Raw genomic sequence first — 23,156 nt, 5'->3', positions numbered from 1 at the left:
CAGTATTATACCCCATAGTGGCCCCTGCACACAGTATTATGCCCCATAGCAGCCCCTGCACACAGTATTATGCCCCATAGCAGCCCCTGCACACAGTATTATGCCCCATAGCAGCCCCTGCACACAGTATTATGCCCCATAGTGGCCCCTGCACACAGTATTATGTCCCATAGTGACCCCTGCACACAGTATTATGTCCCATAGTGACCCCTGCACACAGTATTATGTCCCATAGTGGCCCCTGCACACAGTATTATGCCCCATAGCAGCCCCTGCACACAGTATTATGTCCCATAGAGACCCCTGCACACAGTATTATGTCCCATAGCAGCCCCTGCACACAGTATTATACCCCATAGTGGCCCCTGCACACAGTATTATCCCCCATAGTGGCCCCTGCACACAGTATTATCCCCCATAGTGGCCCCTGCACACAGTATTATCCCCCATAGTGGCCCCCGCACACAGTATTATACCCCATAGTGGCCCCTGCACACAGTATTATGCCCCATAGTGGCCCCTGCACACAGTATTATCCCCCATAGTGGCCCCTGCACACAGTATTATGTCCCATAGTGGCCCCTGCACACAGTATTATGTCCCATAGTGACCCCTGCACACAGTATTATGTCCCATAGTGGCCCCTGCACACAGTATTATCCCCCATAGTGGCCCCTGCACACAGTATTATGTCCCATAGTGGCCCCTGCACACAGTATTATGTCCCATAGTGACCCCTGCACACAGTATTATCCACCATAGTGGCCCCTGCACACAGTATTATCCCCCATAGTGACCCCTGCACACAGTATTATGTCCCATAGCAGCCCCTGCACACAGTATTATGTCCCATAGAGACCCCTGCACACAGTATTATGTCCCATAGTGGCCCCTGCACACAGTATTATGCCCCATAGTGACCCCTGCACACAGTATTATCCCCCATAGTGGCCCCTGCACACAGTATTATACCCCATAGTGGCCCCTGCACACAGTATTATGCCCCATAGCAGCCCCTGCACACAGTATTATGCCCCATAGCAGCCCCTGCACACAGTATTATGCCCCATAGCAGCCCCTGCACACAGTATTATGCCCCATAGTGGCCCCTGCACACAGTATTATGTCCCATAGTGGCCCCTGCAGACAGTATTATGTCCCATAGTGACCCCTGAACACAGTATAATGCCCCATAGTGGCCCCTGCACACAGTATTATGTCCCATAGTGGCCCTGCACACAGTATTATGTCCCATAGTGGCCCCTGCACACAGTATTATGTCCCATAGTGACCCCTGCACACAGTATTATGTCCCATAGTGGCCCCTGCACACAGTATTATGTCTCATAGTGGCCCTGCACACAGTATTATGCCCCATAGTGACCCCTGCACACAGTATTATGTCCCATAGTGGCCCCTGTACACAGTATTATGTCCCATAGTGGCCCCTGCACACAGTATTATGTCCCATAGTGGCCTCTGCACACACTATTATGCCCTATAGTGGCCCCTGCACACAGTATTATGCCCCATAGTGGCCCCTGCACACAGTATTATGCCCCATAGTGGCCCCTGCACACAGTATTATGTCTCATAGTGGCCCCTGCACACACTATTATGCCCTATAGTGGCCCCTGCACACAGTATTATGTCCCATAGTGGCCCCTGCACACAGTATTATGTCTCATAGTGGCCCCTGCACACACTATTATGCCCTATAGTGGCCCCTGCATACAGTATTATGCCCCATAGTGACCCCTGCACACAGTATTATGTCCCATAGTGGCCCCTGTACACAGTATTATGTCCCATAGTGGCCCCTGTACACAGTATTATGTCTCATGGTGGCCCCTGCACACACTATTATGCCCTATAGTGGCCCACCCATGAACAATTATTATACTCTGGGGTGTTTTCAGACCCCAAGTATAACGATTGGAGACCCAGGGGAGGATTCAAAGATAAAAAACACTGTTACTTACCTCTCCTGGGCTCCGGTGTATTCCCTGCTGATTTCAGATCTCTTTAGTGTTGGTACAGATGTCACGTGGCTTGGCATGTTTATTTTTTGGGTGGTATTGGTGGGCACTATACAGCACAAATGCTACATCAAACCCTTACAAACTTTTAGAATTAAGCAAACTTGTGAATATTTGCAAGGTTAACCCATCACAGGACCTGCTGCCGGTCCCCAACCTCTTTGGGCCTTCTGAATGACATCAGTGGTAACTGGTACTTCTGGGGCGTGAAACTGAATCACAGCAATCACGTTGGGCACACCAAGGTCATGATGCTTGTCTCTAAACATCATGATGTCGGCACACCCCACGTGAGTACTGAGGCCCAATCACAGGCCTTAATAGTCCTCTAGTGGGTCCTGACATCATTCAGGAGGCCAGTAGATGCCCAAAGAAGACTGGTACCTGCAGCAGATGGTACAATGAAGCTCAGGAGAGGAGTAAGACTGGTATGTTCCATTGGACCTCTGCTTGGGGTCTGAACATAATGGTTTGTGCTTGTTGAACGTTGCCAAGTTTTTGCCAAGATTCCTAACAAACCTGACCCGTAATGAGCCAATCCGGTCATGCCTATAATCTCGCCTTACTCGTGAAACTTTGTAAAGAGCAATTATTCATAAAAATGGCACCAAAATTGATTAAAGTGTCCTTGGCCAACGGTTAAGACAAGGTTCCCATTTGCGTTGGGAGACTTTTCTCTCTACTGGTTACCATATATAACCGGATGGAAATTCAGTGGACCCCGTTATAGTCTATGGAGTAGCCAGGAGTCCAGTAGTAACCGCTTTTTAGCAGACTTGGGCGGAACTGAACGAGAGACCCGAACGCTCGCGTGAACAAATCGATAGCTTGTTGCAAAGATTCCACCTGTCTCGACGTAACCGTCCATGTGAATTTTTTAGAATACCATAAGGGTCTACTAAAACCTAATATAATCTTCCCTGAAAGTGGTGTTAACCAGTAAAGTATATTAAAGGAATGAGAAGAAAATTAGACTATGAGGCTCTTAGATACCACAGAGGTCTCGTTCTAGACACTTGCTGCAGAGCCGAGCACGTCCTGCTTAATAACCCATTTAGCGCCTGGGGCCTGCAACCTATCTCGGCACTCTGCGTTCCGCACCCTTCCTTCTCCAGGAGGGTTAAGCCGTAACGATGGCTGCACAATCTCCCCAGCTGTTCCGTGTGAATTATACGTTTAATATTCGAAAAAAGGGGATTTAATGATACTGCAAAGAATATTATTCTATTCATTACATCGGGAGAAAAAAAATAAAGTTCTGTAAATTTATAATCACAAAGTTTCATTTTTTTAGTTTTTTTTAGGCAAAATGTAAAAATATTGCTTCATTAGCGGCTCCGCAGTAACGGGGATCATGAAAGCTTATAGCAAATGAGACGTACAAGTAATGGCCCGTCATTTACTAACACACTCACTCAATGCATTAGCGGAGACTTAAGAGATTAATCTCGGCTGAGAGTCCTATGGATGGGGAAGAGCGCGGGGAGCGGCGCGGAGAGACACATCTAATGGTCTATTCTTCTGGACTGACGCGAGAGATGTATTTATTCTAATGTTTGCTGTTTTCGTTTCATTTGCTAGTGATGGAGTGGATTTGCCGGTGGGCCGATACTGCGGAGTAAGTGCTTGGAGCGTTAGCGTTTGCAGCATGGCTAAAGCGCGGCGATAATGACTCTGACCTGTCGTTGACCTTCATCTTACCCATTGTTCATTATTTTCTTCTGGCTAACAAGTATTTTGCTATTGATCCTCCCCATTTACAAGCACACCCGATAAATCAGAATTCTGCCTTCTATTAGATCATTATTTTCTGAAAATCCTCCGTGTTATCGTTAATTAAGGGCAGCGCACCGATGTGACGGGGGAAGCGCCGCGCGAGAACAACGCTTTGTTAGTTTTTTGCATAGTCGGTGATGTTTGTACAGAATAGAAAGGTGGATAGGGATGGGCCTGTAGTAGAAGTACTGGACATTGCCAGGGGAAGGGGGTTTCGGGAAAGAGTCCACTTTGGGTCGTGTGATCGAGCTCCAAACCAAAGGAGGCAACTGGAGAATGGGACTTGTCAACCGTAAGCCAGAAAAACTCAACTGATTCTTTCAGCCCACCTACCAGATTGGGCAGTGTTGAGGGGGTCTGCAATGAACCTGATGGTGGAGGTGGCTACCCCGAGATCACTTCCAGTTGGAGAGGGGTCATCGATTTCCTTGAGTCGTGTGTTGGCATTTAGAAGGGCCCTAGTGGTAAGCACAGGAATAACTTTTTCCTCCACTGCTTTTTAGGCACAGTCTCCAACAGAAGGGAATGTAGCCTTAAAGGGGTTGTCCAGTTTGAGCAGATAAGTGCTATTGATTGCATGTTGATAGTGTATACAATTTTACAATACACTTTCTGTATCCATTCCACACCATTTTCTACATCTCTGCTTGTTGTCTTTGTTTACTTCCAATGGATAAAAACCAGTCCATGGTCATGTGATGTATACACAGGGGCATGACTCGTTACTAGACAGTATATAATTCAAACTACTTGAGACACAAAACATAAAAAATATATAATTTTATTAATAAATATCACATAAGACAATACAATACATAAACAAACAGGGGAGACACATGGGGAAAAAGGGTAAATTTCCCCATAAATCGCAGAGGAGTACCATAACCCTCCCACCGGCAATCACACAGAGTATACCCCCAACTATAGAAGATAATAGAAGGATACTAAGAAAAAAGTCACAAGAATCACAAAAAGGGAATATATTCCCTAATATAGACTGAATACCTAATATTACACACCAAACCTAGGTAAGAGGACTAGATATCACATGTCCACTAACCATATAGTACAATCAATAAAAATAGAAGGTGGTAAATAGGTAAAAAAGTGTACCCCAATAAGGTCACCCTTAATACATACCCGTAGGTACCGACATGTTTCCTATGATCCAAAGTAACAAATGAAGGTAGCAATAGGGGGAGCTCGGTCTGAGGCCGGTGGGACTGTAAGAAACGCCTGACGCGCGTTTCGCCCGCACTCGGCTTCGTCAGGAGGCTAATAGCTATAACTCAAATTGCGGTATATATAACCAAAATCTTTGTAATAATGAATTTCACCTGCACATCAATAGTTCCATTGCGTCCCTCTCATGATCCGGCAGACTGTCCACTGCGCATGACCGCGAGTCACGCATGACGTCATCACGCACGTTACTAGACAGAGCTGTGCTGGTGTTACTCCAGCTTTGTGTCCATCACATGACCACGGACCAAATATCACATGACCATGGACCGTTCATCAAATGACCATAGACTGTATATCAAATGACCATGGACTGTTCATAACATGATCATAGACCATACATCACATGACCATGGACTGTACACAACATGACCATGGACCATATATCACATGACGTGGACTGTTCATCACATGACCATGGACCATATATCACATGAACCGTACATCACATGAACATAATCCAGAAAAAATCTAGAACATCGAACAACTTTACATTATACAAACAATAACATTTATTTGCAGAAACTCAACAATCCCTTTTAATCTCTTGGAACCTTGTACCGTCGGAAGTCTAGACAGATCCATAAGTATTCTTGTCCAAAACTTTCTTTATTTCCCAAGGAAGCAAAGTTACTTCCAAACTCTCGCAGTAATCACTGGTAGATTGAGGCTTTGTAATAAGAGAGTGTAACATAGTAACGAACAGAACCTAGAATGGACGTGCCGAGGACTCTCCGCGTTTCTAGACTGATTCTTGGCCATCATAATCTGAAACATCAGACCGATCTGTAAATTGTGTTTGACATGTTGAGCAAACAAACAACTAAAGCCTCATTATATCAATGGCATAAATTGCCTGTAGTGATCTTTTCTTATCTAGATTATTCTCATTAGTGTCTTGAAGTGTTTCTTCTCCTTTATTAAAATAGATGAAGCTGTGTTATGATGTCTTCTATCTACTAAGGAACAATATCAGGAGGATAAACTACTCAAGAATGCCCTAAATGTAGCATGGCGTTTGGGGGATCTATATTCATCATGGTTGTCTATGCTGGCTCCATGGTTGTATCTTGAGAGGGTCAAGGGGACACCTGGGCCCAGTAGCCTTATAGGAGGTCCATTAGATGCTTCTTTCTATTATGAAGAGACCAGTACTATAACAATGGATCAGAGCTAGTGGCCTGGTACAGATTTTGCATTGGGGCACAGGAGCTTCTTCTTACACTTTTGTCTGGCTCCAGTGCATCCTGGCTCACCCCTTTGTCTGTGTACTGACACCTTGCTCCTCTTTGCCCCATTTGCCCCTCCTCTTAGACGGCTAATGGTGTCCTCAGGGTGTGTCTACCAGGTCTATGCTTCTTAGAGGACCAGCTGACCCCTACCAATATGTCTGCTCATTCCTTTACCCTGCATCTTAGCAATAAGCTTCTAGGATTCTTACCCAACCGTTCCTGACCTGTGGCTTGTTCCTGACTACATTTCTCTCTGCTATTCCTGTCCTGTGTGATACTCAAGCCTGATCCTTGGTTGTACCTAACCTTGCCATCTGTTCTAACCATGTGTTTGTTCTTGACTTCTGAACCCAATACATCTGCCCTGACATCTGTCTGGATCTGAGCATTCTCTTGTTTGGCTACCAACATCGGAGGTTGCGACTTGGCAGTCTAGCCACATCTCTGAACGGGGGTTATAGGGAAGATGCTTAGACAGTGTCAAAAACAGTTTGGTAGCAAAGCAGATCCACAACCTACGGACCCTGATAGTAAATCAGTTGACAAAATAGCGCAACTCTCATGTCTCTCTCTATACAGTCACAGAGAACGTTCTTCCATGACATTTATCTCCGTTCTTTTTATCTACGTATAAGCAGGATAATTCTTCTCATCTATAACAGATTACACGAGGCCGCCGCAGCCCTCATTCTAAATATTCTTTCTGCGATTTTCTTTCCCAACCTAACATGATATATAGTAGCTAAGTGTAGGGTCGGAACACTGAAAGACTGTTTTGTCTATTAATCACCATTGGTTAATCTAAATGCAATCTTACTTTAGGTGTTGGGTAAACCACAGAAATTTTCATCAATATGATTCTAATTGCCTGATAAGAGCGTAAGAAATTTTACACTTCTCATAGAAGGACAATTAGATTGGTCTGGTGGCGCGAGGCCAGACTGTGATTTCATTCTTTCATTTACAGCCGGTACACAAAGGGAAAAGTCAGGAAGTCAGATCTGAAAAACAATAAACAGTTCTTGAAAAATGCAAAAGTGTCAAAGCGTTCCGAACGAGCGTAGATAATAGCCATGAAATAGATAGCGGGTAATGAAGCCAAATATTCCGGATGCTCCTTTTTATTTTTTAATGAAGTCAATGGGGCACATTTCTATAAAAAAGTGAGATTCTTCAGCAGTGTGAAGTTGTCAAAATTGGTGTAAAATATCCAACGATGTATCAAAGCTTTGGAGAGAGTGTCAGGATTTAGCAGTGAAATATTTCTGAAATGAAAAACCTAATGCCGGGTTCACACAGTGGTTTTATGGAGGCGGAGGACACCTCAGAATCTGGTCCAAAAAACGGCTAGCCGCGAATCGATGCCGGTGTAGTGCATACAGTGCACCGGCATCCAGTTGCAGCATTCCGCTCCGGATTAGACCCAAAGGAATGGGTTTCGTCGGGAGGGAGGTGGCGCGCCACGTCAAGAAAAGGCATGTCACTTTTCTTTTTCCGCGAGTGGTTTGTTCCCGTTGAATTCAAAGGGTGACGGTCTTTTGAGCCGGATTCCGCATCAAAATCCGGCCCAAAAAACCCAGTGTGAACCCGGTTTAAAAGTTGCAAGAAGTCTAATTTTTAAAACGACAGTGTCAGGCTTTGTACACACTAATGTCGTAATTTCCATTTACGTGATGCTGGCAGACCCAATTTCCAACTGATGGAATTGGTCACCAATGGTCCACATGATCTTTAATGGGCTCCATCATGGTATTTTTGATGACAAGTATAGACTATGCTTTCTTTGCCATTAAAAAAAAATAATGCTTGAGTAAAACAAATGTGGATAAAGCCTGAGGCTACACAAGTCGGTAGTGAAAAACGAGGGGCGGACTCTTCCATCTACCTCCACCTCTCTTGAGAAGCTTCTTCAAGGTTCTCTAGACTATCTCGAAGGTTGAACCATCTTCAAGCTTCCCTAGATGCAGCCGAATTCAAGAGAGCTCTTTTAGTGCTTCTTCTAAGCAGGGCCGCACCTCTAATGAGGAGAGGTGAGGCGGCGGCCTCAGGTGGCACCCTGGAGGTTGCAGCACCTCCGGCAATTTAACTTTTTTTTTCTAAACTAGCGCAGGAGAGGGGCCATTCTGAAATCAAACCGAGCGGCCTTCTCCTGCGCTGGTTTAGACCTCCGCGTCTCAGTGCAGGGTGCGTCATCATGCTTCCTGCCCTGAGATTCAGAATCTTTTGCCGGGTGAAGAGGAGGAGGAAGAGGCGGCAGCGAGAGCAGCAGCGAGGTCGGCCTATTTACCTACCTCCCCATGTCCTCCCATGGCCGCCTTCCACTTCCCCTTCTACTATAGGCCGTGGAGGGCAACAGTGAACAGGCCGCGATCCCAATACCTCTGTTATTATACTCGGAAAGGGGGGCGTCTTTTGATCGTCCGCCTCAGGCAGCAGAGAGGCTAGGTTCACCACTGCTTCTAAGAGACTGTGCCTTACTATTATGGAGACTTAACAGTCTTTTTCCCAGGGAGAACATCTTTAGCCACTCACCTTTTGGTGGCAGCCAAATTTCTGATCCCCGCTCATTCCCCCTTCTTACAACAAACGTCTTGGACATAAGTGAACTAGAGGCAATGGCTCATTGGATGTCCACGTCATGCCAAAAGTATAAGGTCCCCCCAATACTATGATAGGAATCCTCTTACTTGGCAATGCTCCCATGTGCCCTGTAACACGTAGGTAGTAGGTGAATATCCTTAAAGGAGGTGGTAGACTCCCTTCCATAGAAATCTACAATACCAAATTCCGCAGCACGTTGCCTCTCCAAGCCTTACAATCCATAACGTCTGACAATCGCTCTTGGCATTATTATTATATTTGCTGTATCTATCAATAAATACATACATAAGAACACACAACCTAAATTCCCATCAGACCCAATAAACCCCATGTCTGACAACGCTTATAATGGAGACAGAAATCCATCCTCACCAAATATTTATTGACTTTTGATTTAGTAACCAGATTGTCGATTCATTTACGGACCACGAGGACGGGATGATTGACGTTACCTTTGGATGGAGGAGACTCCTGCTAAATATTCATTCATTTCATAGAAGAAAAACCTCCTTTGCCGGGGATCTTATTTAGGAAGTTTAACCCTTTATGTTCTTTCATGGTCCTACTGTCCGTCAACCACGTTGAGCTGGAATCTAGATCTAGACTTGATGTGGACACCAGGCCTCAGTCACCTTCATTTAACCCCTTCAGGAGATCAATGGTGTTAGTTTATGTCTTCTTGGACGTCGATGACCTTTTCAGTGGTTGTTTGTTGAGCTGCAGACAATCATGGGAATAAATAATGGGTGATGGGCCTGGGGGACGCACTACATGTTCTGCTACATTAGGCTTATGAGAACATCTACATTAAATCAGGAGGTTTTAGAGTTGCCAAATGTTAATCCCCCCCCGCCCCATACATTCAGTAGCCATCTCAAAAAATGGCGGATTGTAAAAGGAAACTAAGGGCACTTATCATTAGTGTGGACTTGAATTCTCTACGGTCGCGGTTCATACATAACTTAGAACTAAGCCCAGATCTTCTATAGGTGTTGCTTGCTCCAATCCAATTTTGATACAATTGTTTTCTGCATCACAATGGTACCATGTGAATGCACCACTCAACGCTACACCATGCTACACTTTTCACCCAGCACATATAAAAATTATCCTTTTACCATCATGCTCCTCTGTGGCCTTCAGACACCTAATACGGCTACCCAATGGCCCTCAGGCAGGTAATAATGCCCCCCAGAGAACTAATTACTTGTCTGTAGGATACTGGGGGACATAATGTCTCCTAGTGGTCCCATGACAAATAATAATGTCCCCCCAATATCCAGTAGAAAAAAAACAAACACCACCCATCCCCATTCCCTGGATCTCTGAGGTTCTCCTGGTCCTCCTCCTTCTCTGCAGAGCAATACGCCAGGTCTGCAGGTAGGACTACCTGATGACTGAGTGATAGAGCAGGAAGCTAGAGTCTTCCTGCTGCACCATGCTAATTCCACTACATGTGGCCATTTCCCCACCAGATTTTTGCAGCACCTGGTTGGGAATTGCTGCGTGGGAGGGAGCCATTTTTGGGTGCACATGTTCTAATATCTGATGTATTGCAGTGGTTACTAGGGTTGAGCGATCAGGATTGGAAAAGATCGGATCCCGATCGATGATCGAGCAAATTTCACGATTGGGATCGGCTGGAAAATGATCGGAAATCAGATTTTAAAATTGATGCTGAAATCTCAAGAGCGGCTCAACCCTACTGTATATATAATATACAATTAGAGTTGAGTGATCGGGAAAGATCAGATCCCAATCGGCGATCGAGAAAATTTCACAATTGCAATCAGGATCGGCTGGTAAAAGAGTGGAAATCAGATTTTAAAAATTGACCCTGAAATCTCAAGATCGGCTCGTGGTTACGGTTATGATGAATTAGCTGATGATACAATTTAGAGATTATTTATTGCTGCCCTTAACCACACCCATATATTGCATTGCGGCATTATTTGGGTTGACCTGGGGTTAGGTTTGTGTTACCGCGACTTTCCTATTCATACTTCTTTACCCCGATGACTTACGGCACCGTTTTGGCACTAAAGCTATGGTTCCCAAAATTGAACCATATTTACAGTCATCTGAGTTCACCCTAAAGCTTATATGACCATTATAGTGGGACACCACACAGTTTGCACCAAAAACATCACACTTTGCACCATTTTTTTTTGCAACGTTTCCACCACATGGGACCCCAACCTCATGGGGGGGGGGGGTGTCATCAATCAAATCAGCCCCACAGATTGATTCAGATAGCTTGAACAGAAACCCTTTGAAATGTACCCAAGTGCATCAAGTTTTGGTGACATTAAGAGAAATATTATGTGCTGTTTTGTTTAACCAAAGTATCTACAGCCGTCCCAAGTATCACCCATCCTGCGCCAGTCTGATCCAATCGGTGCGTCTTTAGACCCCCTGATCCACAATTATCCTGTATTAGCAAGTTTAACTGAATGAACACCAGCGCCTTTTGTTATTAGACACGCGCCACACCGAGCGTAAAATTTCACTTATTCCACCGCGTTCCAGATATATCCAAGTGAAATGGCGCTGCCCGGCTGCGGGGGACCTGAGCAGAAAAGGGGTCAATTGTGACAAACAGAAGAGGCCTCATCCCAGGAGCCTTCAGTTCTTCTGATCTCAGTCGCTCCCACCTTTTCTTCTGATTGTTCATGTGCGATTTTCTTCTGTTTTTAGAATTTCTTGCCTCGCTGCTTTCTGGAATTGTTTAAACACATTCGCAGAAAGGAGAACGATCAATAACGGTAAATTGGCGTTTGCACTGCTGGGTAACCGGCTCTTAGTATAGGACGCCGGTGACGTCTACTGGTGTATAGAAGATGCAGAATTCTAGGAACGGTGAACTCATTTGTATCCATTTATAGATATTTCCGATGTTGTTAGTATGTATCCCAAAGACTTTCCTAGGGATGAACGAGTCCTGGCCACGAGAGCGCTGGAATAGAAACGGCGTTACAGGTGGTTACTCTCATAGATTATTTTCACGCCTGTAATAGGTAAAGGGTCATTAGTGTATAGATGGAGTTGTCAGTAATTAGTATTAATGAGTCTGCACCCCCAGACCTTGTCACACTGAATCAAGTGTAATGCACATGAAGCAGTTTTCAATGCATTAAAGGAACACCAACCTGGCGACCTACCAGCGTGTGGGAGAATGGATACCGGGCCATCAAATGCAGCCTCACATGAGAACGGGTCAGAAGCTTAAAAACCATTAATAGCCCAACGCTACAGCCCACGGAGGGTTATTTGTAAAGTGCCTTGAGGTCTTGTATATCATTGAGATGCGGAGTCTACTCACGTACGAGAGTCCTGTTTATTAACCATTATGGTAATTGGAAGGATCTCGTAGAAGACGACCGATCCACTCCCGTAATGAGGACAGAAGACGTGTCATGATGTATCAGACACACAACCATTTTCTTGGGGGGGGTCTTTATATGCAACTCTGTAGATTCAGCGCCCTGTGATCACTGTAAGGAGTAAACAAAGGTGTAGCTGCTATAGGACCAATGGTTGACTTATTGGAAATGATATATGGTGGGGAGAACCTGTGTAGGACTTTCCTCCCAACGGAACCGTACTGGAGACAAGGAGCCATGTGGAGAAGACAGCCAAAGGGTTGGTAGAAGGCACTTCAGGAATAGACACGTTCCTTAGGAGCCCAGTTTAATTTTCACTTATAAACTGTATGAGGTTGGTCAAAAATGGAGTCTATGGAGAGCTCAATCATGTGGAACATAATGACAACCGGGCAAAGCAATACGTATGTCAATGTTCACACAGTGCTGAAGCTGTACCTGTATAATACGGTGATAGTCTGCCATGCTCTGGCTGTAATGGTTGGAATAAGATGAACCTTCAATCCTACCCATGTTTTCTTTATGGAGTTTAAGTCCAGGGCCCCACGGACATGTTGCGATTTGCCAAACCGGCACGGTCAATTATATCTACGGAGACACCAGTGACTTCACCAGTGGAAACAAAGTTCTGTTTAAAGCGCAATATGTTCTTCATCCTGCGTATTGGCCCATGGGGCCTTAGCCTAAAGGTGTGTGTGTGTGGAGGGAGGGGGACGGGGGGTTTGTTACGCCTACATGGAAAAAAAAAAAAATAAAAAAATTCCTGGGTTTAAAATTTATACAGTACACGGCACAATATCACTAGAGATGAGCGAACACTGTTCGGAACAGCCGTTCCGAACAGCATGCTCACAGTACGCTCCCATAGAAATGAATGGAAGCGGCCAGCATGCGGGGGGGGGGGGTTAAGCGACCGGCCGCCGGCAAAGCGTACGTGCCAGGTGCTTCCATTCATTTCTATGGGAGCGTGCTGTTCGGAGCGGCTGTTCGCTCCTCTCTAAATATCACGCATCAGCTGATCTGTCGTGGTCCTGGTGTTGGACCCCAATAGGTCCTCCGTATGAAAAGAATTTGGGGCTGGAATCCCCATTGACACTACAAATGCAATTTTTTGATGAGATGAGCAAGTAGTCTTCGATCGAATACCTCGCTGCCATAGGTATGCGTGTAATCGTCCGATCACCAACGGGTTAAGCACATCAAATATTCACTGCGCTTAACTCCTTGGTGTTCGGCCGCTTACACGCATTCCTATGGCAGTGAGGTATTTGATCGAATACTACTCGCTCAATATTAGTCATTTAGAAAATCCTGTTGAAATTGGACTGAACAGGTTGAATTAGGCAACTTTAAATCGTGAAAATAAGGTTCAAAAACGCTACAAAAAAAACCCCCTAAAAAACAAAACATGACAACATATTTTTTTAAAGAAGCGCAACCATACATTGACATAAAATCAATACGGATACACAAAGGATTGAGACACTATGTAAGTCGGAGGCACTCCGGGTATAATTACAATGGAATTCTTTATTTGACAGCTCCGCAAACAGAACAGAAAGATTTTCATGTATCTGAAAAGTAAAAACTGTAAATAGACAGACCACAAATTTGTTTTATTCTTGCCATGCTGAAACAATTAAAACAGTAAACAACAAAAATAAAAACTAAAAATAAAAAATAAAATGATTGTGCTCACAGGGTTAATAAAAAAAAAAAAAAAAAAAAAAAAAAAAAAAAATCGGGAGAAAAATATTAAAAATTGAAAATTAAAACAGGAAGAAGATCGAAAAACAAAACAAAAAAAATAAACTTCCCAGAGAGAAAGGTCAAGGTTCAGAATAACTTGGGGAAAATACATCAAATACTTAGAAATCGAGAAAAACTTCAACGATAGCTTCTGATTATACATATTAATTTACCCATCTTAAAAATAGTTACATACTTTTTGCCATAATATTTTCAGTCAAGGTTTTTTTTTGTGTGGGATTTTTTTTTCATTATATATATAGATTTCTTTAAAGGTTTATATTAAAAAGCAACACTTTCATGTACATAAAACTGTACAAAACAAGGCAGCATCACAAGCAGGTAAATTAAATTTTTCGTGTTAGCCCCTTTCCACGGGTGGACATTGTCGACCGGTCGGGAGGCAAAAAGAATCAACACTAAAAATCTAAAAACAGGCTTTTGATTATTTTTCTTTTTATACACCTTTTTTGTGTTTTTTTGTTTTCCACAACTTAGCATTCCCTACCAGACTACTCTGCCAAATGTAGCCACTGGAGATTCCAAGATTGCGTCGCGTTCAAATTCGAAACTTTGGTTTTTGTCCTCGGAAAAATAAAAATGTTCTTGTGTCGTCCTAGTGCAGGCTCGAATGCAAGAAAGTCTTTTAGATTGGGGCAATGACCTGCCCTCCTATTGCACATACAATTTAAGAAAACCGAATGAACATGGCGTATAAAATAGGGAATGCCCATTAGGATTTGTCTAAATTTTTGACACACGGTGTCACCGTTTTCGAGCAAATTGGAACTGTGCATTCATGTAACATCGCTAGATTGTACAGATATAGTAAGCTACACAACTGACCATTTCTTAGTTCCTTTCCAGTGTATGTTGTGGCACCTCCAAAAAAAAGACGTCGTCTATATATCGGCGCACCTTCAGTCCACATAGAGAGTAATTTTCACCCCAAAACGAATGTCCATGCACAGAATTCTCCCATCTTAGAAGACCAAATAAAGGAACCCTAAGAGTGGATGTGAAGTGTGGGTTTAGATTTCACCCAGTCGTAGAGTCAACGCTAACAACCTATCCCAGATACCTTGCCAGTGCCATGGAACTAGGTTAAAATGGCTTTTTTCATGACATGCAAACGATGAGGGATCAAGAATGTGGATATTTAACCTCCCATCACCCTATAGCCCAAAATCTACTTTAGTCCTTTCACGTAGACGAACATGCAGTGGCAAAATATTCTATCATAGATCAAATGACGACAAACCTATAAATAGCCATTTCCTTACAATAGGCGATTGTTGTACCTAAAAAACGTCCGTCCCCACTGGAAATCTGACTTGTACTTTTCTGGCACGGAGACACAAGGGCTTTTGTGATGAGGACTGCAGTGTCTACAAGTGAAAAACGCCCCATCATGCTCTGCATGCCGTCCATTCAAGGAAGACAATAACAAGTGTACTGCTTATTGGGCCAAGCAATTTTTTATTCTAAGACTGCTGAACGTGTCAGACACTCGAGCTGTCCAACCTGGCTCTAACTCATTGTGCATAAAATGTCATGAGTGATCGAACCGCAAAAATAGACTCTCCGCAAACCCCCATTAAAAATGCAGCAACCATTACACGTGCGAGAGCAACGCGTGGCCCGAAGTGTAGAGGTGAGCGAGGGATTAGATGGCAAGAGAATGGGAGACAGGAGCGGATAATTAAAAACCTACCCAGATGGAGACGCGTGTTAGAGATGTCATATTAGATCATGTGCTCTGACACAGTCACCCCTCACTGGCAGAGCAAAATCTGTCAATCTTCCATTCCGCTACAGGTCTCTCTATTAGGTAGAAGCAAAGCATTCCAGGCTGGTGATCCGCTAATGAGAAATTAGCTTTCAAGAGACGGCTGCTGGGACATGGCGGTGACAGCGTAACCCTGTGCCGCGTAAGACGAGGAAGCGCGAGGAACAAAAAAATAAATTCTCAATTACTATCAAATCTCTATCAGACCATTTTGATTCTGTGCAAATGTCTAGAAGAAGAGGCAGCAGCCATTCTGGGAAAAGCTCAAGAAAACTTACTCGGAACTGGTGACGTCAGTGAGGCATAAGGCACAAAGTCGTGCCAGTAAGGGCCACACCGAGGCCGGCCATGAATCTACGCTCCACGGGAGCCGTCACGGCCAGTTCACTTACATTGAGCTGCAGAGGTGGGGAATTCATAACAAAATATGGTGGAGGGTTTTGTGGAGCCACTCAAAGAGTAGAAGTGCCATCAGGGAACATGACTAAGCAGAGAGAGGATGGTGGTGTCTGGACTTGGAGGTCCGGCATCATAGGGATGTCTGACTCTTAAAATTCAGGCAGTAGTGCCACATGTTGTGTTACCTTGGATGAGCCTTGAAATGGTAACCAGCCTTAAAGGGGTTGTCCAGGCCAAAAAAATAAAAAAAATCATACTCGTTCCCCGATGCGCCAGTGCCACACAGCACGATCCAGTCTTGCCTGTCCATTGTTCCCACCACACGTTGTGACTACTGTGGTCAATCAGTGGCATCCGCAGAGAGGAACCATGACGTTACAGCCGGCGAGGACAACACTGGAGCAGCAGGACCAGACTGTACCGGGAGGACACCGGAGCAACGGGGACAGGAGATTTTTTTCTTTTCCATCTTCCACCGGTACCTTTCAAAAATATATATATTTTTTGCCCGGACAACCCCTCAAAGGTCAAATTTAAAAAATTCCAAACAACCCGCATTAAAAATGGGACCGGCGACTTTAGTATCTTATATTGTCTGCTGATATTGAAACCTGTAGTGGAATCATACGAGGTACAACCATAGAAAAGGTCAAAATGGCCAACTGTACCTCTCAGTAACCCAAATATTTAAAGGGGGTCAGTGACTAGAACCCAGCCCTGCAGATTGAGTCAGTGGACCCTAAAAGGGTTTACCCCTTGTGCCCATGAAATCGGTGGCTCGGTTGCAAAAATTACTTTTATTTTGCTAATATGCAAATTAGGTCTTTGGAGCAACGAGGGAAGTGCAGAGAGGTGCAGAAACTCCTCAATCCTCCAAAGACCTCATTTACATATTGACAACAATGTATCTTAGTAACACAGACACCAATTCACAAGGGAAACGCACCATTAGATTCATTCAGGTGACTGTAACCTAAAGCCGTGTCCCCCCTTGTGAATTGGGGTTTCAGTTTGCAAGAAATTGTCAATTTTCTCAATATGCAAATTAGTTCTTCAGACAAGTTGGGTTAAGTAAATACTTGCATTGCCTTGTCCCTGCCCATAGAATACATTAAATTACTAACTGGACGTTACCATTCCCTTGTCCCTACACAGTCTGGTATTGCCCGCTCCGATTGAACAAAGTCACAGAGACACACCCACATCTGGTAACACCCAGTTGTCAATTTTCCCAAGTGGACTATCAGAGGAACGGCACAAGAGAGAGTTCTAAAATAAGATGCTCCGGAATTGTAATTTGTCAAAGACTATATGGAAACGGGCAAGTCTTTACATGACATTTCTGGCTGTACCTACCACTAGGGGGGTTCTTAGGGGCAATTTAGGGCTCAGTATCCGTATAACCGATACATTGTACTGGCGTTACAAGCTTGACATTCCAGTCATTGAAGCCCACGGCAGCCAGATTTATTCATTTTCTACCAAAATGGCGGCTCGTAAGCCAATGTTTGCCAATAACTATGGACCATCCGTCGAAAGCTCACCCAGTTATTAAAAACCTCATAAAAGACAGTAGTGTATGAAGTTCTAAGCGCATGAAATGGTAATGAAAAGAGAAGCCACAACAGAGGTGACGAGAAAAGATGGCATGCATGAGGTGGCGGTTATGTTACACTCGCGAATACAACACCGTAATAGTCGGAATCTGGGCAGTTTCCATTTTTATTTAAAAAATCGCTCCGGTGGCACCAGACAATGGACCAGCATTAGGCTATACGTCCTTTAAATACCAGTAGTCAAATACAAAGCATTCCCAATTCTCTTCTCCATGCACTTAATGTATTAAAATAGAAAACAAAAAATATCGTATGAACCCAACCCTTTAAAAGTCGCCACATGTATACGCCCCCCCACCTCCTCCGTAGGATATAAAACCTTCCTATTACTAAAGTGGTTACGGCTTCCTCCAAACAAACACATTGTAGAGTCACAAAATCTTAAGCTCTGCTGGAAAAAAAAAACAAAAAAACCCCAAAAATTGTCCGTTCAGAGCCCCCCGGTGCAATTTACAACTTTGATTTAGCAAATCTCGGCAGATTATGTGCAAATTGGTACAAATTACAGAAATATACACAGAACTGAACCTTTCTACTCTGGTTTTAAGGAAGTAATGCCACTGAATACACCGGCCTACGTGCTCGTCACCAAAGACGCCCAATGGGTAGCGGGGCCATTTGGCAGAGAGTAGTCGAAATTAAATTACAATAAATAAAGAAAAAAAAAACAAAAAAAAAAAGGGTTTCTTGCAACAATAAAAGCTGAAATCAGGCAGACTTAATCTTCATTCAAAGGGATTGTATTTACAGAAGTCTACATGAAACGGCCAGTCAAACTCGCAGCTTACCCTGTTATTGATGAGTTGGATATGCAGATAGATTACAGTTTGGTCCCCATCAGGCTGTCCCTTGCAATCATCCGTACTCATTCAGTTGGCACCTTTGGTATATAATCCCCCCCCCCCTTCCTTTACCTAAGGACCCCTTCCAAAAATAAAAAGTGGTTGCGAACCGTTGCCTAAGGGAGTCTTCCCCGGGCGGTTGCCTTGCCTCCATCCAGATTGGGTCAAGGCTGAGCAGTTCTTACGTTTTTAGCCCTAGCATGCACTAAACCAAATTTTTTTTTAAAAATAGTCGACCTACACGATCTCTCCGATGTGACCTCCTCGATCGAAACGGACCGATGGATCAATGCATGGACGTTACGAAGACAAACCGAGTAGTCAGCATGCCGGTTTTTTTTAGGAAAAAAAAAAGAAAATTCTAAAGAAATTCTGAAAAAATTTATTGAAATTGAAGTCGAAAGAACCTTAGTACCATGTACGAGACAGGAATCTGGGTCATTTTTTGACACACGGGTCTACAAAGCCAGATACTACCTAAGTACCTGAGCAGAGAGTCCTTTCCGGTGGTAAGATGTGAGTCGTTGAATGTGCCTATGTATACATATATATACCGTATATGCAGAAGAATCTTAATCTAAGCCTAGTGCCAAGTGTTTAAAGAAAAAAACCCCCAAAAAAACCTCTACCAACTCATTCATTCACCACAAAGACAATAAATTCTCCTATAAATGAGGACATTCGACCTATGTACCAGAAGAGATGACAGCACCAAAAACACCCTTCTTCAGGATCCTCAGACACAAACCACAATGGCTTAGAAAGTCCACCTTTGCTTTACCGTTTCTCATTTTTGGCCGAGAAACGTAACGCAAGTTCCCCTTTTTTTTTTTTAATATAAAAACTACATTTTTTTTCTTTTTTTTAAGCAAAAATGTGCTTCCCCCTCCCCCCCCCTCCTCTAAATCCAGTTCTGACCTTTTACGACAATGAATCGTCTATGTAGAGGGCTGTTTCAAAATTTTACATAGGAATAATAAAATAAAGATGGAAAAACTTAAAAACAAAAAATGAAAATAAAAAAAAACACTAAAAATTAAAATAGGCATAGGCCTAGAAGCAGTTGCATGGACCATAAAGCAATAGTCTCTTAGTTCCTCTCGAAAATTGTCTCCTTCATTGAAAAGTTTAGCTTGGTTTAGGGTTCGTCTCTCCCAATGTCTTCCTTCGCTTCGTCAAAGTTCAAACCATGCCAAAAAAAATAATAAAGTGAATCTCACAGATAGATCTCCCTCTTGGCAGATTGGGAGGAAGGAGTTGTGGCGTGCTGGAAATCCGCCGTTTGGGTTAGTGGGATTTCCTCCATAGGGGAGTCCGTACATGGCTCATGGCTGTTACTGGTAAAGGCACTGTAAGTCGGTAACAGCTGGATGTTGGCCATTTTGGTGGTGCTGTTATTGTTGCCTCCAATGCGGTCCTCTGGAATTCTGGGGTTCCCATTGCCAATCTGCTCCTGACTCCCCTTGTCTTGGTAAGGCACAAAAGTGGAGAGCTTTAGGGCATTCTTGGGCCTGCGGTTGGGGGATGGCTGGCCGGGCATCCAGCAAGTATCAGAGTGTCCGTATTCTGTACATTCCCGCGTGCAGTTTCCCGTCATGGCTACATCAGGCAGTGGTCTGAGATCTGAAGACGAGAGGGAAGAACAAGGAAACTTTGGTTAGTGGTTCAATGGCTTAACAAAATTCATGACTTCAAATGTCACCTATCCTGTTACCCCTCCAGCTGCCTCCTTACAAGTGTGTTGTCTTTGAGCTCTGAGTCATAATATAAGAAGTGAATAGGAGTCATCTCAAAAGCTAAAAGGGTGGAATTGGGACTTAAAGATCAGTGTATGAATTCAGCAGCCACAGAAAAGCTCTGCTATAAGATAATACACAATCGGGAGACCTGGGACCTCACGTCCTAGAATGGAACCAACTATGGAAGTGACGGAAACAATATGACCAGTGAACTCGGCACTCTCGCGTAATCGGTGAAAACTGGAATATCCCTAAAGGACAGATATTCAGCATTGGTGTTGACATCTATCGTGTGACTAGCATGGTATATGAATGGCCGCCTTCAACACATTTTTGTAAAACATTCAGGAAAAGATGGCGTAAGAGGTAAAGAGAATCCATTACAAGACATTGTATCAATATTCTACGAGAAAGGCAAGTATAGTAACAGAAAGACCACTGGTTTCCATATGATCAATGGAACAAAACCCCAATCATCACAGATGGCTTCTGATCCAATGAAAGTCTTCCACTAATGGGCCAAGGAAGACAAGAAAGCAGGCTATAAAATTGAGTTGGGGTGCTGATTTTTTATTATCTACTATGCTTGTATGGAGTTCACATCTGCGTTCTGGGATTCCGTCCCCCATTCCTCTTGAAAAAAGCAGAGAGAATTCAGGTGGAAACCCAGAGGAACCCAACAGAGTCTATGGGGTCCATGTATAGCAGTTTTTTTTTTTTTTTAAAGCAGATTGGGTTTTCGGGTCCCCCAACGCAGATGTGAACCTAGCATAAATAGTTCATGTTTCTTAGAGACTCAGCATTTCTTCCCTAACCGCCTCCTTATTGTCCTAGGTCTCACTGTAAGACAACTGGCTGTAGAAGAAGCCACCAGACTGCATCCTGTGTTCAGTAGGACATAGATAAGATCCTAAGTTCTTCAGTCAAGGGCATCAGCAAAAAAATGAACACCTTTGATCTCAGCAGGACTTCTACAGGTTCATGCAAGAAATTCTGCAGACCAAATAGTGAGGACCACTAACTATACAATAGAAGATAGATCTGTAGCTGGATCAAGGCAACCAAAACACCCCCCCCCCTCCCAAAAAAATGCACACCTCCAGGGTCATCCTTTTTGAGGTCCACTTAGTACATAGCAAACCCTTAGTTTCTGCAGTGAAGGGTTTTTCAAGGATATGGAAACCAAGGCATGGCTTCTCCCCAAAATTTTTAGAAGTGTCCTGCTTGTGCGGATTTCCTAGATTCCTCGTTCTGACCTTGTCGTCTCCAAATATACATCAAATATCAGAATACATATAAACCAAAAGGAACATGCTCCTTGCTGGCTGTATCAAGGATTCCAGAGAACAGACCATATTCAGGGTCAAAAAACTGAACATTCACCCAAGTCCCAAAGAAGACTTGAACATACACCCAAGTCCCAAAGAAGACTTGAACCTACAGAGTTCCCACATTTGGTCCCTGATCACCAGAATAGAATTTTACTGCAATAATTGTGACGTCGTCATCACATCTGTTCGTGCAGCGATTGTGGCCGGGTGCGCGTTTTGCAAATTACAGCTGCTAAAATTTGTTTTGCCTAATGTATTGACAAAAAGTTAAAAAAAAAAAAATAGAATTAAAAAAATCCGTCTATGGGAAAAGCGCAAGTCAATTTCTAGACGAAAAATGAATGTAAAAATATGCAGTGATTGATAGTGTTGTTTTAGGAGCCAGCGGGAAGCTCTAAGCTCAGAGCATGTATGTTATTAGCATATACCGATTTTTTTGTATTTCTTAATGGAAGCCTACGATTGGTACATTCTGCTATCTTTCCTCGTTTTCATTCTGGTCAGAAGTCGATCCCCCTGTGATGCAACAAAGGTGAAATAAGCTGCAGTTTGATGTAACTGTTTGCAAAGTATTTGCAAGATCCAGACAGGAGGCCCCGGTGCCCCATCAAAATGTCAAAACAAAACATTTAATTACTATTCTTGCTGAACAATAAAGCCGACGATTTGGGGACCCTTAAGGTTCACGATGCATTTGCCTCTGTCTGTTTGACAGCTGGTGCATCCCTTCTCCTGGGCTATTAAGAGTCCCATCTCTCCCTCCTCCTACCCCTCCCCTCTCCACCACGCATCCCCAGACTCTCTCCTGGCAGTTACGAGATTACACATAGAATACTGAGATCTTTAGATACAAAAAGCATATTTAGCAACCCCAAAAAAAACACAATCCGCGTAAAATGCTCCAAATGCCTTCACAGAGCGATATTTCACAATTAGGAAAGAAAAAAAATACATTTGGCTACAATCACAATAAAGCAAAACCTTCCCCGGGAATCGCAGAGAAGAGAATACAAATTATATCGTCATGCTAAGGGTTACGGCTGCTCCAACCGAATAGCGAAAGGTATCAAACGCAGGTCAACACGGAAGAAGATCATTAGGTGGCAGATACATAAAAATAGTTCACATAGGGTCGTAAAGAATTCATATTCATGAATGCCCAGTCCAACAAAGTGTGCATGAGTCTTCAATAGGGAACGAGCCACTCTCCCTATGAAACCAAGCATGGCCGATCGTTCTCTCCACCCAAGATATTCAGAACAAATGTCGACCAAGCTTTCATACCATTAGGTGGCAGTTTGGACTTGGAAATCTCGTAATTTTACATGGGCAGAGGGGAAAAAGGTTTGGTAGATATAACTGGTTCATTGGTATATCAAAAAGTATGTTCTTGCCATGTTCATTAGGTTCTGACTAGG

General features: G+C 43.7%; 1 protein-coding gene across 2 annotated transcripts in view; it reads right to left on the bottom strand.

The window, feature by feature from the left end:
* Positions 1-19,819: 19,819 nt before the first annotated feature.
* PCDH1 (protocadherin 1) overlaps positions 19,820-23,156 on the bottom strand; it is a 134,558-nt gene continuing 131,221 nt past the window's right edge. Inside the window, exon 5 of one of the 2 annotated variants that reach the window (XM_075275425.1) lies at positions 19,820-20,291. In XM_075275425.1, the coding sequence (XP_075131526.1) occupies positions 19,885-20,291 (407 nt within the window). In that variant the 3' untranslated portion in view covers positions 19,820-19,884. The remainder of the gene's footprint in view (positions 20,292-23,156) is intronic. The other variant, XM_075275426.1, reaches the window with a different exon arrangement.

This window comes from Leptodactylus fuscus, chromosome 5, assembly GCF_031893055.1.
Source record: "Leptodactylus fuscus isolate aLepFus1 chromosome 5, aLepFus1.hap2, whole genome shotgun sequence".
Taxonomy (NCBI): Eukaryota; Metazoa; Chordata; class Amphibia; order Anura; family Leptodactylidae; genus Leptodactylus; species Leptodactylus fuscus.
The sequence above is the reverse complement of the archived record's forward strand: the minus strand, read 5'-3'. Positions and strand labels throughout refer to the sequence as shown.